General features: G+C 37.4%; 1 protein-coding gene across 7 annotated transcripts in view; it reads right to left on the minus strand.

Moving 5' to 3' along the window:
* Positions 1 to 17,231, minus strand: part of LOC143887719 (GTP-binding protein, HflX) — a 53,182-nt gene extending 35,951 nt beyond the window's left edge. For all 7 annotated transcript variants that reach the window (XR_013254352.1, XR_013254351.1, XR_013254353.1 and 4 more), the window contains exons 1-5: positions 16,823 to 17,231; positions 9,921 to 10,063; positions 5,181 to 5,297; positions 1,761 to 1,875; positions 51 to 188 (exon numbers count right to left, since the gene is read on the minus strand). Coding sequence is in view for 4 of the 7 variants with exons in the window: in XM_077391880.1 (XP_077247995.1) it covers positions 51 to 188; positions 1,761 to 1,875; positions 5,181 to 5,297; positions 9,921 to 10,063; positions 16,823 to 17,173 (864 nt within the window). In the remaining 3 variants the exon portion in view is untranslated. The remainder of the gene's footprint in view (positions 1 to 50; positions 189 to 1,760; positions 1,876 to 5,180; positions 5,298 to 9,920; positions 10,064 to 16,822) is intronic.
* Between the last annotated feature and the right edge of the window lie 1,533 nt (positions 17,232 to 18,764).

Below are 18,764 nucleotides of genomic sequence, written 5' to 3' on the forward strand. Positions count from 1 at the left end.
ATTTATAGATCACATAGAAAACATTTTAGAATACCAAAAGAAACACTTACTTGAGTTCTTAAGATGCGCTTGTCCACTTCAATTTGTTTCTCACCCATTCCCTTCACCTTACCTCCTGCTTGCCGCTCAAGGTGACTCCACATTTTGGTGAGTCGTGGTAGTTGGTACTCCATTTGTGCCAAAGCAACCTGATAAAAAATATTAATTACTTACAAATCCACTAAATTCCAAGACTAATTACAAAATATTCCCCTTTGACATACAAGCCATACACCTCACTAAAGCAACCGGGCTCAAAATATAAATCGCATGATTTCCAAATTAAGCAAAATGCTCGTGTCAATACTTCAATAAGAGAAAGTTAGCAATAGTAAAATGCTCAAAACAAGAAGGATGGCAGACTAAACTATGAAAGGAATGAGTGAGAAAAATGAAATGTATCAAACTGTTTTTGGTCCGAATAATAGACAAATTCAATATAGTAGTTGATGCAGAAGTAACTTTGAGATCTAACAATCAAAAGCTATATTCTCTCTACTCTCTTTTCCTTCTTCTCCTCTGTTCTTTCTCTCTTCTTTCTTACTAGTTCTCATCTTTCTTCCACACATTGAATGATGTTTTATTATTAGATCAACAGTATCAAAAGCCTATTTGCAAGTTAGTGTACCTCATTATCACTTATCCTAATAGACTGATACTCAGATACTTATGGAGGCCCAACGTTCAACACGCACCAATACTCGTACCAAAATACTTCACACATACTTTTGTTGGTCAAAATAGCTATTGTGTTTCAAACATGTGTCACCCTCTTCGAACTAACTATCATGCATTTTGCTTGTTAGTGGTTTATATTTGCAATTACAATTATGAGTAAGTGAGTCTTATAGGTGCTATTGTAGATTTATAACCAATTCTATCTAGGTTCGCTTGGTGGAACAAATGGCATGCGAAGAAATACGAAGGCATAACAAAAGAAAATTTTGTAGTCTTTCTCAATTTATGTTTGAAAGGTGTGAAACTGACCTGGAAACTTTGCTAAACAGATTGAAAAACAATACACTAAAAGCTTAACAGTGTTGGACCTTTTGGCAGTCCCATTCTATCACCAAAGTTTGGAAGGGACACATCAATAATTAATGGTTTCGGTCAATTATTATTAATTAATAAACATTAGAAAAGAAATGGAGAGGGCAAGTGACCCCCTTTATGAAAAAATAAGACAGTTCATACTAAATAGAAACACTACGCACACATGTATAAACCTAAATAGATATATTACATAAACCTCAATACTTCGAAAAGAGAAAGTGAGGTATTAAGTCTAGGGTTCTCCTTTTTCAAGAAAAACATAGCTGGCAAAAAAGTTGAGGATGGGAAAGCACCGTGACCTGAATGACCCGGCACTAGGGTTGCTAAAGAATATCCATGAACAAAATTAGCAATAGTGAATTGCTCAAAACAAGAAGGATGGCAGTCAAAACTATGAACGGGATTTGTGAGAAAAATGAAATGTATGTAACTGCTATTTTACCTGAAACAAAATGAACATAGAGTACAGAATAATAGACAAATTCAATATTTATGCGGAAGTAGTTTTGAGATCTAACAACCGAAAGCTAGAAGTCTTCTTTATATACACAAGTTAGGTGTACCAGTATTATCTTATCTGTGTTTCTAGCATGGACAATATTAACGAAGAACTAGGGTGACGATACATATACAATGTAATATATTTTCAACAAGTACAAAAAAGTTACCTGTAAAGCTGCTTCATGGGTTGCAGCTCTTTGGTTGAAGATATCAAGAATGAGAGCAGTTCGGTCACAGACTCGAATATCCCCTCCGAAAGCCTTCTCTAAATTACGCAGCTGCCTACAAGTTAGCATTTTAATCGGGTTAAAAAAGCTTGACAGTTTCAGACTTTCAGCTCCTCACATCACCAGCATGCCAATCATATAAAGAAAATGAAGTCTTTGTAACTAAACTTATATGTTAGTCTTTTTTCAGCTATTTAACTTGTGAGTGTCACTACTGTAATATTTTCTAAAAAGACGGATGTAATGACTGCCATTTGGTTCCTATTAGAAACCTTAAGTTTTGACCGTTGGATCGTTAGATCATTGGATCAAGGTTTAAGATCAACGATCCAACCCTGATCGACCTTCGATCTTGTGCTTAAGTTGTTAGGTTTTTAATTATGGGATATATATATATATATATATATATGAGAAAAGAGTAGGTACTCCCTGGAGTAGATAACTTATCTACTCCCTAGCTTAAAATAACAGTTGGCGCCACATTGTTTGGGTGATCCAAAGCATTCATTTGATGGCCCCTCACATAGATAGGGTGTGCCCAAAAAATCAGCTCGATAGGATCATCCTAACCCTATGAATTGTGGAGGCAAAAATAGACGTGTATAAACCTACACAAATCTGTCCATTTTTCGCCTCCACAGTTCATAGGGTTAAGATGATCCTATCGAGCTGATTTTTTGGGCACACCCTATCTATGTGAGGGGCCATCAAATGAATGCTTTGGATCACCCAAACAATGTGGCCCCAACTGTTATTTTAAGCTAGGGAGTAGATAAGTTATCTACTCTAGGGAGTACGGAGTACCTACTCTACTCTTCTCTCTCTCTCTCTCTCTCTCTCTCTCTCTCTCTCTCTCTCTATATATATATATATATATATATATATATATATATATATATATATGAAAAAACGGTTCCTACACATGTGTAGAGAGTTCTCTACACACTAGCTTAAAATACAGTGGGGGCCCACATTGTTTGGGTGATCCAAGCCATCCATTTTAAAGGCCCTCACATAGATAGGGTGTCTACAAAAAATCAGATCCATAAGATCATCCCAACCCTACGATTTGTGGAGGTAAAATAGATGTCTTTAAACCTTCACAAATTAGTCCATTTTTTGCCTCCACAGTTCGAATGGTTAGGATGATCCTATGGATCTGATTTTTTGTGGACACCCTATCTATGTGAGGGCCTTTAAAATGGATGGCTTGGATCACCCAAACAATGTGGGTCCCCACTGTATTTTAAGCTAGTGTGTAGAGAACTCTCTACACATGTGTGTAGAGAACTCTCTACACATGTGTGTAGGAATATATATGAGAAAACGGTTCCTACACACATGTGTAGAGAGTTCTCTACACACTAGCTTAAAATACAGTAGGGACCCACATTGTTTGGGTGATCCAAGCCATCCATTTTACCACATAGATAGGGTGTCCACAAAAAATCAGATCCATAGGATCATCCCAACCCTACGATTTGTGGAGGTAAAATGGATGTCTTTAACCTTCACAAATTAGTCTATTTTTTGCCTCCACAGTTCGAATGGTTAGGATGATCCTATGGATCTGATTTTTTGTGGACACCCTATCTATGTGAGGGCCTTAAAAATGAATGGTTTGGATCACCCAAATAATGTGGCCCCCACTGTATTTTAAGCTAGTGTGTAGATAACTTATCTACACATATGTGTAGGAACCGTTTTCTCATATATATATATATATATATATATATATATATATATATATATATATATATATATATTTTGATATATTCAACCCCTCTTTTGTTAATTGGGACGCCCCTCGATTGTAAATCTATAATTTTTAAAATTATTTGAACCGGGTGCGCACCCAATACGTATACAAACCCGGGTGCGTACCCGGTACGCACCCAAAGAATACCCAAGAGCACCCACCCCCGACACGGGTACGTGGGCCTCCGGAGAGTACCCGTGCTTCTTAGTTTGGGACTTTTACTTTGGTGTTTGGTTCAGACCATTTGATGTTTAAATAAGTCGATGTTGAAACTCCTTTTTATTTATGGAATAAGAGTTGTGGGTGAACAGGTAAGCAGGTAACAGGTTTGATGTTATAAAAAATAAAAAAAATAAAAAATTTATGTGTTTTTAATTTTTACCATGTCCTTTTCTGTAGCGACCCGATGTCAGAATTGGGTTGTTACAACGGAAGAATGCTGCCACAAGCATGGTTTTATATTTCGACCGAAATCTGAAATTACGGATTTCGGTAGGGAGCGAAATTTAAAACCAAAACAAAAATTTAAAAATTTCGACAGAAATTATAAGACTTAACACCAAAATTTCCACCGAAACCAAAATTGCCACCGAAATTTCGTTTTCGGCTGAGGCGAAACCGAAATTTCAAACCTTGGCCACAAGGATAATGGCTTTGTATGACCAGGGTTAGCAAAAGTCTGTTTTAAACAGCGTTTTTGGAAAAAACACGTTTTATCGGTTTTCCGTTTAATACTCCTACAGATTAAAAAAACTTACTCCATTTTTTTTTAGGAAAATGTTTTAAACACGTTTCTTAACGTATTAAATGGGTTTTTTGGCCAACTTTCCAACTTTACCCCCACTGTATTTTTAAAATGGCAAAAAAATTAAACACATTTTTTTGTGTTTCCGTTTTTTCGACTACATTTTTTTAACCAATACCGTGTTAAACTCGAATGTTCATGTCCCGTTTTTTTGCCGAATCACGTTTTGCTAACTATGTGTAAGACATGCAGATGACCTGCATCTAAAGCTATGGCATTTTTACACTCATTCTTTGTCTGAAAAATCAGCAAAAGTAGCATAAGCCCCAGCCCTCAAAGATTTGATTAAGAGAAAGACTGGACGCATAGTTCAAAACCTTCATAGTGCATCTTCCGAAACTAGATAGGGGGCAAAAAGAAGTGGGACACTAGATAAGGCGTTCACAAATTATGAAAGAAAGCAAAAGTAGATGTTTACTATATAAGTTCAAGAAAGACTGAATTCAACTGAAAACAAGTTTGTGAGTGGAGAGAGGAATAGAGAACTAACTATACATCATGTCCATAAACAATAGAGATTCACAATGCTGAAGCTTTAAAAAACCAGCTCTAGTGAATCTACATAACAAAAGCTAGATAGTTGTGTCCATGGTTTTAAATTTCGGTTTCGGTTTCGGTTTCGGTTCCGGACATAACTGAAACCGAAATTCATTAAAAAAAAAGCAAATTTCATTATTGTGCCCGAAATTTTGGATTCTGGCTGAAATTTAAAACCATGGTCATTTCATAAAAGAGAATTTACAAAAATGAAGCTTGCTTGACTTGGAAACAAAATGCAGACACAAAAGCAGCGTACCCTGCTGATAGCTCATCGTCAAAGATTACGGTCTCAACATCAAGAGCGTGAATGGCAGTCTTGATTTCTGAAACCTTGCCAGATCCGATATATGTCCTTGAGTTTGGAGTAGCAAGCCTGCATCGATAGTATTATTATCTGTTAATCAGAAGAGACACCATGATATATGGAAGTAATCAGTTCTAAATAGGAACTCCCTTCCCGTATGTATAGCTCATAACGAGTGTTCATGCACTCAACACTGTATTTATAAATACGTAAAAATTCATTATATCAGCTTATAAAAGAAATGTAATGCATGACTAGAATGTAAGAAAAAATGCCATTTATTCAAAGGCCCAGCTTTCTATAGATAGTAGATTTATACACAAATGTGTAATGGAGAACATCAGCAATTGTCTTGTGCAAACCAAATTTCTAGCCCAATGTCAAGAACACTATTCTTATATTAGAAATTGGTTCATCTTCTCTCTTATCTAGAGAAGACTTCAAAATAGCCCCCAATTTTAATTTTTCAGTTCAAAGTTAAAAAAAACTGAGCCAATTCTAATGGTAATCATCGTAGGACTTAGGGTGCTCTTGAGCAGCCTATCAATCAAATGGTAGATCTGTGTGCAACACAGGCACCCTAATCAAATAGTCCCACAATGGATGGTCCATCACCCGAAAATCGGACGGAACAATTCTAATTCTTTTATTGGAGTTTTGTAAATGGATGGGGTTTCAAAGTCCCAAAGGGGATACAAAGGTAAAAGATAAAAAAAATGAAAAGTCTTTTTAATGAGAAATGTGCGAATCTCCTTAGTAGAAATCTTTTTTATTAAAATTATTTGCTGATGTGTCATAATTTCTATGAATAAATTAAATGAAAATTGTCTTTTTAACCTTCTGTTCTTTGACTCTCTATAGTTTTTCATAGTGTACCAAAATTTCAATTGCGATAGACACCTGCATTATAGTCCATAAAACTACAATACACTAGACATAGACATACCGGTTCCTTCTAATAGTATTGTAACCGTGAGTAAAAGAAAGATGAGTCTTAGAGAAGATCACCCAAGATATAGAATAGAAAAAAGATAAGGAACGAAGAATGAAAGTCGTAGGGTTTGATAGCCTAACCCCATGAAATTCATCTATATTTATATTCTAAACCTGTTTCTTTCCTTTAACATTCGTTTTCTTTTCATAGAAATTTTTTATTGGAAAATATTTCTATAGAAAATTTATATCAGAAATTTTTTATGATGGTAGATTTTTTTTACACATCATACATAGCATGGGTGGGCATCATACATAGCATGGGTGGGCACCACCATTTTACATCTCGTGTTTTGATATGATAGGGAACACCATCTATACCCAAACCCATTCATGTGGTGGGACCCACCATTTTACACCCATGAATGGGCCCACCATCTCCTCCCAAATCTATACTTCGGGTGGGACCCACCATTTTACAGCATGTTTAGATAGGGTGGGTCCTACGAACTCCACTCAAACCCATGCATTAGATGGTGGGGCCCACCATTTTACCTTATGTATTGAAGGGGTGAGGTCAATTATTTTACACCCATGCATAGCATGGGCCAAGAATACTAGTAATTATATGCATAACTCAGCTCAACTAAACTAAACTAAGCCTTTGTCCCAAACTAGTTGGGGTCGGCTAATGAATCCTTTAGAAAATTTTCATGAAGAAGGTGAAAGATCTGCCCGGATCAAATTGACTAAGTCTAATCCTAACACTATTTGGGTTTGTCTACATGGATCATTTTCTTCCATTCTCTCCTATCCAAGGTCATGTTCTGTGTTATGTTCCTAGCCATCAAGTCTTTCCTCACTGTTTCTGCCCAAGTTGCCGCAGCAGGAAATGCTATTCGTACAGTAGTGGATCAGGGTATACAACGAGCAGAAGTCGTGATAAAGGGTCCTGACAGCAAGGACCACCTTGATAGAGTGGCAGAGGTAGAAAAAAAAGAAGATTGATTTATCATCTGTTTTCGGTTTGCCCCTACCTCTTTTTACGCCATCAACTTGGCACGAGTCACTTCTTCTCACTGGAGCATCCAAAGCCCTACGTTGAATATGCCCAAACCATCTTAAGCGGTGCTCTCTCATCTTCGCCTCAATTGGTGTCACCCCCACCTTTTTATAGATGTCTTCATTTTTAATTCTATTTAACCTTGTGTGGCCGCACATCCATCTAAGCATTCGCATCTCCGCTACACTCATCTTATGCACATGCTGCTTCTTGGTGGCCCAACATTCTGAGCAGTACAACATGGTTGGCCTCACAACTGTCTTATAAAACTTTCCCTTCAACTTGGTAGGTATTTTTCGGTCTCACAGAATTCATGAATCATGCTTCCACTACGACCAACCTGCTCTTATTCTGTGGTTAACATCCTCTCTTCAATCTCTCCTTTATGTAGGTTGAACCAAGATAGAGAAAGATATCCCTCTTAGGTACCTCCTGTCCAGTCATATTTACTACATCCTCGCCCCACCTCCTTACATTACTAAAGTTGCACTCCATATACTCTGTTCTAGTCCTGCTCAATCTAAAACCTTGGGATTCCAAAGTAGTTCTCCATAACTCTAACTTAGCATTAACTCCTGCTTTGGTTTCATCAATTAATACTATATCATCTGCAAATAACATACACCATGGCACCTCATCCTGGATACCCTTCGTAAGTTCATCCATAAATAGCGTAAAAAGATAAGGACTTAGAGCTAACCCTTGGTGCAGTCCTATTGTAATTGGAAACTCACTAGACGTGCCTTCCGTAGTTCTGACACTAGTTACTGCTCCATCGTACATATCCTTAATCACATCAACATATTTAGACTTCATACAAATCCTTAACTCTAATTATATGCATATATAACTATATATATACGGATAGATTAAGTATCCATGTATATAAAAGTATATCTCCGCTCGAGTGCAGATAAGCTTATCTGCGCTCGAGTGTAAAAAACAGGGTGGGCCCAAATTTTTGGTGTGGTCTAAAGCATTCATTTGGAAGGCCCTTACCTAGATAGGGTGTCCACAAAAAATCAGATCCATAGGATCATCCTAACCCATCCAAAAATGGAGAGAAAAAATGGGCAGATTTGTGGACAAACAGTGTCTGTCGACTCTGTCCATTTTTCCCTCCACTTTTGGATGGGTTAGGATGATCCTATGGATCTGATTTTTGGTACACACCCTATCTATGGAAGGGACCTCCAAGTGAATGCTTAGGATCACCCCAAATATGTGGGCCCACATTTTTTTTTTTGCACTCGAGCGCAGATAAGCTATCTGCGCTCAAGTGCAGGAACACTTTTCTGTATGTGTGTGTGTGCGCGCGCGTGTGTCCCTCCTTGGAGATATTAAAGTTTATTTCAAGTATGTAAGTCTAGTTGTCCCTCTACAATGTTCTTTCATCCATATTCAGCATATGAACGAAACCATAGGGCTGATACTTTTTCTAACTATGTGGTAAATTGTATTGAGTTTTTCCTTTTTCAGGGCTTTTCTAGTCATTCCTTGTAATCCTTCTTTTTCTTGTATGCTAATACTTTTACTGGTTCAAAAAAAATTACAACAATTGCAATAATGATAAAGGGTTCTATCATAACCCATATGATAACCCACATAATAACGCATAAAACTACACTAAAAACATAAATTACACCATTAAAATAACATTCTACTCATAAAACTCCCACTCAATCTGAAGCATAGATATCATCCATACCTAAATAAAACTTGAGTTTTTCCTTTTTCAGGGATTTTCTAGTCATTCCTTGTAATCCTTATTTTTCTTGTATACTAATACTTTCACTGGTTCAAAAAAAAATTACAACAATGCCAGTAATGATAAAGGGTTCTATCATAACCCATATGATAACCCACATAATAACGCATAAAAATACACTAAAAACATAAATTACACCATTAAAATAACATTCTACTCATAAAACTCCCACTCAATCTGAAGCATAGATATCATCCATACCTAAATAAAACTAAATTGACTTCAACCAAGAGCCATTGTAAATACGTATGCTAGCTGATCTTTTGACCTCACACACGGAGTAGATATTGGCTTGCTTATGACCTTTTTCACAAACAAAGTGCAATCCACTTCAATGTGCTTGGCTCTCTCATGAAGCATTGGATCAGAGTCAAGGTTTTAAATATCAGTTTCAGTTTCTGTTTGTGGCAATGAGACTGCTAGGATCACTAGCATCTCCCATAGTGGCAATCTATGCTGATTTTTCTGATTCTGATATGAATCGAATCACCACTTTGTTTCATTGATTTGGGCTTATGATTGAAAATATAAACCAAAGAAAATTACTACTATGTTTTCTCTTCTTCCTTAAGAAAAAAAAACAAAAGTAAGAAGTAATATGGTGTGTCTGGTGATGGGGAAGTTATGAGAAACTATTATGGTAAAGTAGTATTTGCTTTTTCTCACTATTATAATACTGTAACTAACATGCAGGAGGAATAAAAAAGAATGTTGGATGACCTATGTTAGAGTCTAAAAGATTAAATAACGCCTTCTCCAACAGCTTAAGCTTTTGGAGTAACTGATTGTTTCACAGCCTAAGATACTGCAAAGTGATTGGTTTGATAAGATTTGGATCAAGTCTGATAGCAAAGTGTTAGTCTATTTACTTAAGGACAAAAGGAACATCATAATTTTTTGTAGCATTACAAGAAACCAAACCACTTACTTTTGAGATGTAGAACCAACCACCGCAAGTCCAGCGGTGTCTGCTAGCTGAGCTAGCTCCTTAAGTGATTCTTCTATGCTAAAAGAATCATTGTCATCGCTTCTACGTTCAACACCAACTAGGTAGGCTTTTTCTTCAAAAACCTGAAATGATTGAAAATCAAGAGAAATAATTCTGTGCAGAAAATAGAATGTCATTAAGAAAAAGAAAGCAAGTGCAAAACAACTTTGTCTAGTCTCCTGAATTATGGAGAAATTTTATGCTCTGAACTGACTAAAATAGCTTTCAATCAGTTTAAAGTAAGGAATCAGGAATTTTATGAGAGAATGTCAAATTGTAGAAATGTGAAATGAACCCTTATCTTTAGATATGAGAAGTTTTTATAGGCATCCCAATTGTAATGGAAAAAGTAATGGGATAAAAATGAAATCACAGTCAAACAGCAACAATGAATTTTCATATCATATAACTACTATTAAATTAGTCAGACAGCTACAATGATAAGCATCTGATCTATATGTGAGGTTCCCAATTTTTGACAACATGTACAAAGTATATCAGGGACATTGTTCTCTGGCAATAAAAAAGTAGGGATGTGTTAAGCAACCATTATGGAATTGGTTTTTACCGATTTTATGGGTGCCATGTATGAAAGAAATGAAAAAAATGGGAAAAGTTTGATCGGCAATCACGGCCCATCAAGCCCGATTCTGACTTTCTGTTTTTTACACCGTTAAAAGATGAGATTCCGCGGAGTGACTCAGAGTCGCTTCCACAAATTCTCATCAATCCGTTTCCATCTGATTCTGCTGGATTGAAGGAGAAGCCTTGCCGAACACGCCCTAGGTCTCCAAAGAATGCATTTAGCAGAAGCATGAGCAGAAAAGTAAATGCAAAGGATTTTAGAAGTATACCCTCAATAATAATCAATGATAACAACAGCAAGAGGAGGACTCTCTATCTGTGCTTATGCATCAAGCGATTGATGCCGAAGTTTTTTTCTTTCTGAATGGCCTTTTAACCTTATCAGAATGTTCATCATTGGAGACTATCGATGTCAAAGTTAAAACGGTTTGTTTCAGTATGAGGTGGCTTAAAGACAAAAGGTGTGTGAAGGCATGCATCATGGTAGACTCTTAGTACCATTTCGTGGCTCAAAGGCGAGTCAAAGCCTCCAAAGAGATTCTCTTCCCTCTTCCAATAAATGGAGGAAATTCACTTGAGATTCATGGATTGGACTTGCTCCCATATCCATCAAGAAGGGAATGTAAAAGCAGACTTGTTAAAGTATAAAAGAATAAATAACGCCTTCTCCAACAGCTTAAGCTTTTGGAGTAACTGGTAGTTTGACATGGTATTCTGAATTCAAACCTCCTTGATAGCAAAAAACCACATGCAATGGCCAAACACAAAAAAGGGGCCACATGTGCCACATGTAGGCCAACCCTAGAAAGAGGGGCCACACTTGAGGGGGAGTGTTAAAGTATAAAAGAATAAATAATGCCTTCTCCAACAACTTAAGCTTTTGGAGTAACTGGTAGTTTGACAAGACTAATTAGAAACTTCAAGGTGTAGTACAGAGATGATGTAGTTTGGCCAGAGAATCCAGATTTGAAGTTTTGTTCGATTTGATATAGCTTGGTCTGTCGTCGCTTGTTTTCCCAGAGAGATATTGGTTTGGCCAGGAAGTTCAAGCTAGCTTGCATTTTTTTGTCTGTCGTGCCTTGTTATCCCAGTGCGATCTTGTTATTTTTTTTTTAAATGACAGAATTGTATTAATATTCATACGAACGTTACATAGAGGAGGGAGGGACCAGGAGTCCCCCTAAAAACTTCATCATATGATGGCCTAGGAGATAACTCCAGGTCCCTGAAAAACAAAAATTTAAAAAACTATCCCCCCTTTCCAATTCCCTTTACACCCACCGTTCCCAAACAGAAATTCCAATTTTACGATCTTCCTAGAAGATCATTCCTAAAAAACCTTGATTAATCTACCAAAAAGAAACCTTTGCGATCTTCTCCGAAGATCATGAAAAACAATAGAACATCCCTCCACCATGATAGATCTTCCTCGAAGATCTTGATGACAGCCTACCAAGATCATAACTCCTCAAAAAAAATCCCATGACCAAAACCCCTATAAACTCCCCTTTAAGAGGAACACTTTCCCAACTCCCTCAAAAGAGACTCAATTTCAAAGTCCAGCACTTCTTCATTTGATATGAAGACAAGAGGATCCTCGAGGTCCAATTCCTTGATTCCGGGTACCTTTTTTCCAGTAATCCTTTCTTCCACCTTTTGAATCCCCACTACCTTGTTAGCCTCCCATCGAATACACCTCAGTCTCCTTTCATCAGCCAGAGTTTTGTTGAAGAAGGAATGTTTGTACAAAGGCGAGTTACGTTAGATGACCCAATTAAACGAAAGAACTTCCACTGTCTTCTGAGGAAGTCCTTGATAATTTCCTTAGGGGTCGGATCATTCCTAGAAGCCCTCACTTCATTGTAAGCCATCGCCTTCATCCTGCAAAGAACCTCCTCCAAATCCAAGAGGTCCATGGACCGTTTCCTTTTCCGACTCAAGGAAGAGGAGGGGAGGGAAGATATATCATTCTGCTCCATTTTAGAATGATAGAAAAGACGATAACTTCTCTCTTTCAAATCTCCTAGGTGAACCCAAGAGACACCTCTTTAAGAGGAAAACCGCCAATGATGTCCAATAGCCATTCCCCGCTTCTTCCCCGGATGCGTGTGAAGCAAGTTTCGACCCTTGGATTGTAAAGCATTTATGAGACCAGACTTATTTCGATTGTTTCTAACAGATCTCTAAGGAATACTGTGATTTTCTATGAGGCCATTAATGTTTCATGATATCTATTCATGATTAACATCCCATTCGAGGAAACCGCCGACTCCACGTTGCCATTTTCCATCCAATATCACTTCAAACAGACCTTACTTTATGCGGGGACGCTTTTTCTCCCTTTTCCCCACCTCCTACGATAAGGAGACCCGCCAAGTGTCCGCCGATCCTTTCACTTTAGCACTAAATTAATGCTATGAAACTCAATTTCACCTATTATTCCCCCAATCACCTAAAACATTCCTTCCATCCAGCTTCATTGGAGGCAGAAGCTAGAGAAGCATCAATGACATCTAATCACCCAAGAGCGACGCATGCCCTGGAAATAGATTGGGGAAAATTCGGCTTTTTTGAAACCCACTCAACCATTCTTACCTTCGGATGACTTCCTAGTGGTGGCTTTGTAATATAGTCCGGTTTGCTTTTGGTTGTTTTTTCAGAGGAACTCCTCCCAAATTGGTTCTCTGAAAGAACTTGACCAACTCTCTGCTTCCACAGAGAGCAAAAAATAGGATTCCGAACCTTGAAGATCATTCCAGAAGGGCGCGACCCAGGGGTCCTATATTTTAGAATGGCCAGGATCTTTTTGAATTCGGTTTCAGTCCAGCAGGATCTTTAGATTTAGCTGATCTCTTTCGCTTTGATCCTTGATCAAGAGACGGTCCACCTGCCCAAAAGCCCCTTTTGATGTTGACAAGCCATTTTTGTTTTGTTTTTAGAAGTACACTAGGCCGATCAGTTGGAAGACCATGTTTTCCAAAACAATTGACCACAGGTCCCGAGGAATTTCCATTGATTAGTAGAGAATTCAAGACCTGGGGATCCTTGGGAGCAACGCCCTTTTTTTGTGGGGATTTGGATTTTAAATTGAATGGAGGGGCCGCAAGAGATCAATGGTCTTCCTACAGAGGTTCCTCCAGTCCATCAACAAACCATGGCTCACAATAGGGATCACCGGCGGTCTTACACAATTATAATTTCGACCCACAGGCGAATCAGCCACTTGAACCAGTACCGGCGGATTCAACAGACTCATCGGGATAAGGCTTGTCATTCTGTGGGGGTCAACGCTAAGTGAAACCGATTGGGACCCATTGTTTCCTATAGAAGGGGATTTGTGAGCTTCAATTCCAATGGTGAAACAATCACCCTAAATCCGGATCTGAACAAAAGGACGGGATAACTTTTTTCTAGGAGTGAGGATTTTAGCCGACACAAAACTCATAAAGTGATTATCACTTCCTTCCATCTTCAGTTCCAGGACTGGACCAAAGATATTTCCCAAAGCTTCAACAGTAGAAGCAGCCCAAGCGTGCAGCAGAATTCCATAAAAATTAACCCAAATTTCTTCCGCTCCCTAAACAAAGTCCTTATGCCAGGCAAAGAGAGAGAGAGAGAGAGAGAGCAGCCGGTTCCCACAGGCCTCAAGCCCCTTTGTCAGAACCCTCGTAGCCAAGTCCACTGATTTGAACATGAAAAGGACTTCATCCTTTGCTAGGGCACAGGGTCTTGTAATGTCCCAAAATCTTTTAGCCCTAGGTACTTCGAGCTTGCTGTCATTTTTCTAGTTTTATAAATACTCCAATATTCCACGTGTCATATATTCCATGTGTCACTATAACATATTTAAGGAATACGATTCACTTTCAAGATGCCTTGGTGGTGGATTAGTAGACATACGAGACTCAAAATCTCATGCTAAAGAGCGTGGAGGTTCGAGCATGGAAGCAGGATTCTTCCCTGGGAGCCTTCGATTCCCGCTTTCGATTCCCGCTCTGGCAACCTTGAGTAGGATTTTTTCCTGGGAGACTTCGATTCCTGCTTTCGATTCCCGTTTTGATTCCCGCTTTCGATTCCCGATCTGACAACCTTGGGTTCGAGTCCTCTTCAAGGAATAAATGAAAATTCTCAGTAATAGAACTCTGATCTAATCGATATTGATATACCAGTATATGTTGATACGAAGTATTCCGGCGAACCGCACAATCCGAGTCCAGCTATTGGAATTCGAATAGTTTCGGCAGCAGGTCACGAAATCTTGGCGATTTTCTCTACCTAATGAATGAGGAGTCCATTTTGAAATTGACTAATGTGATCCATATATGAGGTTGCCAATTTTTTACATGTAAAAAGTACATTAGGGACGTTGTTCTCTTGCAATCAAAAAGTAGGTCTCCAAAGAATGCATTTAGCAGAAGCATGAGCAAAAAAGTACATGCAAAGGATTTTAGAAGCATACACTCAATAATAATAGCAAGAGGGTAACTCTCTATCTGTGCTTATGCATCAAGCGATCGATGCCACAGTGAAAGCAGTATGTTTCAGTATGAGGTGGCTTAAAGACATAGTGTGTGAAGGCATGCATCAAGGTAGACTCTTAATACCATTTCGTGGCTCAAGCGAGTCAAAGCCTCCATGGAGATTCTCTCTTCCCTCTTCCAGGAATGGAGGCAATTCGCTTGAATTCAACGATTGGACTTGCTCCCATATCCATCAGGAAGGAAATGCAAAAGAAGAATAATTAGAAACTTCCAGGTGTAGTGCAGAGATGATGCAGATTTGAAGGTTTTGTTGATTTGATATAGCTTGGTCTGTCACGTCTTGTTTTTCCAGTAAGACCTTGGACTTTGAACTAGCTTGTGTGTTTCTAGTCTTTTTCGGACTTATTGTTTTTTTTTTCTTTCACCTTTTTTATTATTTTACTTTCTGCCATTTCCCTTGCTTTTTTTATTCCCTTCTTTTAACGGAATACTTCTTCAAATAAAAAGGCAAGATATACTCGCACTATAGATTCTTGTCTTGTATACATGTATGCCATACCATCTTCCAAGAGTTGAGAATCTGAAATTAACTCGAGCAACAAGTTACACACCAACAGCAGAGGACATCCCCCCCTTCTTTTTCTCAATAATGCCACTCCTATCTAGATTTTAGACTTACGTGATTAGCTTTTAAAGGTTGTTATGATTCCTTTCAACAGCGAACCATAAATGTGTTTGATAAAATGCGGAGTGCCATTATCAAAATAAAGGAGTGTGGGTCTTATCTCCCTAAACAAATGAAGGACGCAAAACCAGCCAATCCAAACATCATATTGATGTTCAGTAAGAATCTGGTTCAGTATACATAGGCACAAAGGTCTACGACAAGAAATAGGAAAACATGCCTCAACTTTACAAAATGGGAACACCAGGCCCTAACAGCACATATTAGTATATTGCCTTGACGGATCTTGTGAAAACATGTCTCAACTTTCCAAAATGGGAACACCACACCTTAACAGCATATATTACCTATACGATTCTTGTGCTACAATTTAAGGTTTACAGGCACCTAAGTTGTGCTATAATATATAAAGTTCATATCCCCGTAGTTAACAGCCCCAATAACACATCGAAATAATCAGAGTTCTATCTACATTGTCTTAAACAGTTCTTACCAACAAGCCCAAATTATAGAGAGAGATATGAATTAAGTAAAAATAAGTATAAATTTATACAACTGAATGAGGGGAAAATAAATTCAAATTCCCACTTAATAAATAGGAAGTATAGAAAAATAAAACAAATAAAATAATGAGTGACTCCAAGCATCTGAAAACATTAACTGATCCCCATGTTTTCTGTACATGTTGTAAAAAAAACTTTCATAAGGGAAAGTGATAAAGAAGGGCTTGATTTAGGGAATAACTATATATTGCAATTGCTTCATTTAGGGAGTAATTATGTGGTTGAATTAAGGAGTTAATTAGTGTAGAATTAGTATAAAGAAGGGCTTCATTGTAAGAAAAAGAACATGGACAATTATCAATATCAGTTAGACGTTTGGGTTTCCTCAAATTAACCCTTCTTCTTCTTCTTCTTCTTCTATTTATCTCTTCATTTTTATTCTATAGAGAAGTGATTTATAACTGATCCCATGTTTTTCTATAGATGACTAGAATCGGGGGAAAAAAAAAAAAAAAAAACTTCCATCTTTAAATTAAAGAGAACAAAAAGGGAGAAAGACATAGAGAGAAAGAGAGAAATAAAACCCACCTCTCTCCCATTCCGCAACTTGAATCGATAGTAGTCGCTATCCTCCTCCACCCTCTTCTCATCTCTACCTCTTGAGGATGGTTTTGGTATTGGTATTTCCTCCTCTCTAACTTTCTCTGCAATTCCATTAATTCCTTCAATCTCTTCATTAGCCTCTCTTGGTGGGTCTTGTACCACACTCTCGGAATAGACTTCGATTTGTTCTCTAAGAACTCTGATTTTTTTATTCGTTCTTCTCAAAGAGAGTGTAGAAATTCGATTCTGAGGGTGAAAACCAGATTTCCACTGAAGGATTTTGCTTGGATTTGAAGTTGGAGGGAGGATTGAGCAGAAGCAAGCGTAAGCGTTCATGGCGTTTTTTTAGTTTCCTTTTCTTCTGATTTTCAACATATAAAGGATTGATGCGCAAAACCACATACCACGTGTAAATTTCCATTGTTGTTCATCTAGTAGCCCCGATCGATCCTGTTTGGATTGCAGGAAAAACATTTCTCGTTGAAAACATTTTCTTAGGAAAATATTTTTGCCTCCACATGAGATGGTTTTAAATTTCGGTCCTTGCCGAAACAGATATTTTGGCCGAAATTTCGGCTGAAATTCCGTAGCAAGTCCCCGAAAGTCAGATTATTGGGCAGAAATTATGTAGAAAAATAAATAATTAGTATTTTATCAAAATTTTGGCTGAAATTACTGAAATTTTGTAAAACATAAAAAAAAGAAAAAATGACCAAAAAAAAGGCCTTTATTATGATAATGACGTGTCCAGAGGGGAGATTTGAAAATGACTAATATAGAGTGACTTTGACGAGAATACCCTTCCTTACATACGTTTTTCTCTCTCCCTCTCCCTCTCTCTCCCCTATCAAATCAACTGAGAACTATGATGATTACTTTCAGCTGTTGGAAATATAAATTTCAGAAAACCAAAGCACTTTACCCACCCACCTCTCTCCCTCTCCGGCGGTCTTCTCCGGCGGTCTTCTACACCTCTCTCGCCGGTCTTCTCTACCTCTCTCTCCCCGCCACCGGCACAAAAGAGGTTGGTACCCCTCTCACTGTGAGTTTATTTTTTTGAGATGGGTTTTTTTTTTTTTTGAAATGGCCTCACCGTGACTTTCTCCTTCTCTTTTGTCAAAGATCAATAGGTAAAATCCAATAGAGTTTTGGAAAAAATGGTTTAAATCAATATTTGTGAAAAATCGTTTTTTAAAACCATTAATATATTTTCTCATTTTTCAAAGATCAATGGTTTAAGAGATGGTTTAAAGCAATAGTTTGTCAGAAGTATATTTTGAAACCCATAATCTGCATGGTTTAAACCACAATTTTGTAGAAAATCAATTGGAAAATTCGTAATTTCTGCAAAATCAATGGTTTAAACCTACAGTTTGTAAGAAGTTGAGATATCATTGGTTTAAACACCTAATATTTTACAACTCAGTTGAGAAAGCAGCTAATTTTTCAAATAATTTGTCACAGATTATTTGAACAATCAATTGTTTAAACCAATAATGTGTGAGATATCATTGGTTTAAACCACTAATATTTTATAACACAGTTGAGAAAACCTCTAAATTTTCAAATATCAATGGTTTAAATCAATAATTTCTCAGAGATTATTGCTTTACAACCCTAAAGTTTGAACAATCAATTGTTTAAACCAATAATGTGTGAGATATCATTGGTTTAAACCACTAATATTTTATAACACAGTTGAGAAAACCTCTAAATTTTCAAATATCAATGGTTTAAATCAATAATTTCTCAGAGATTATTGCTTTACAACCCTAAAGTTTGAACAATCAATTGTTTAAACCAATAATGTGTGAGATATCATTGGTTTAAACCACTAATATTTTATAACACAGTTGAGAAAACCTCTAAAATTTCAAATATCAATGGTTTAAATCAATAATTTCTCACAGATTGTTGGTTTACAACC

The sequence above is a fragment of the Tasmannia lanceolata genome, unplaced genomic scaffold (assembly GCF_043159265.1).
Source record: "Tasmannia lanceolata isolate RefF3 unplaced genomic scaffold, GAP_Taslan_0.1 ptg000012l, whole genome shotgun sequence".
In the NCBI taxonomy this organism is placed as follows: Eukaryota; Viridiplantae; Streptophyta; class Magnoliopsida; order Canellales; family Winteraceae; genus Tasmannia; species Tasmannia lanceolata.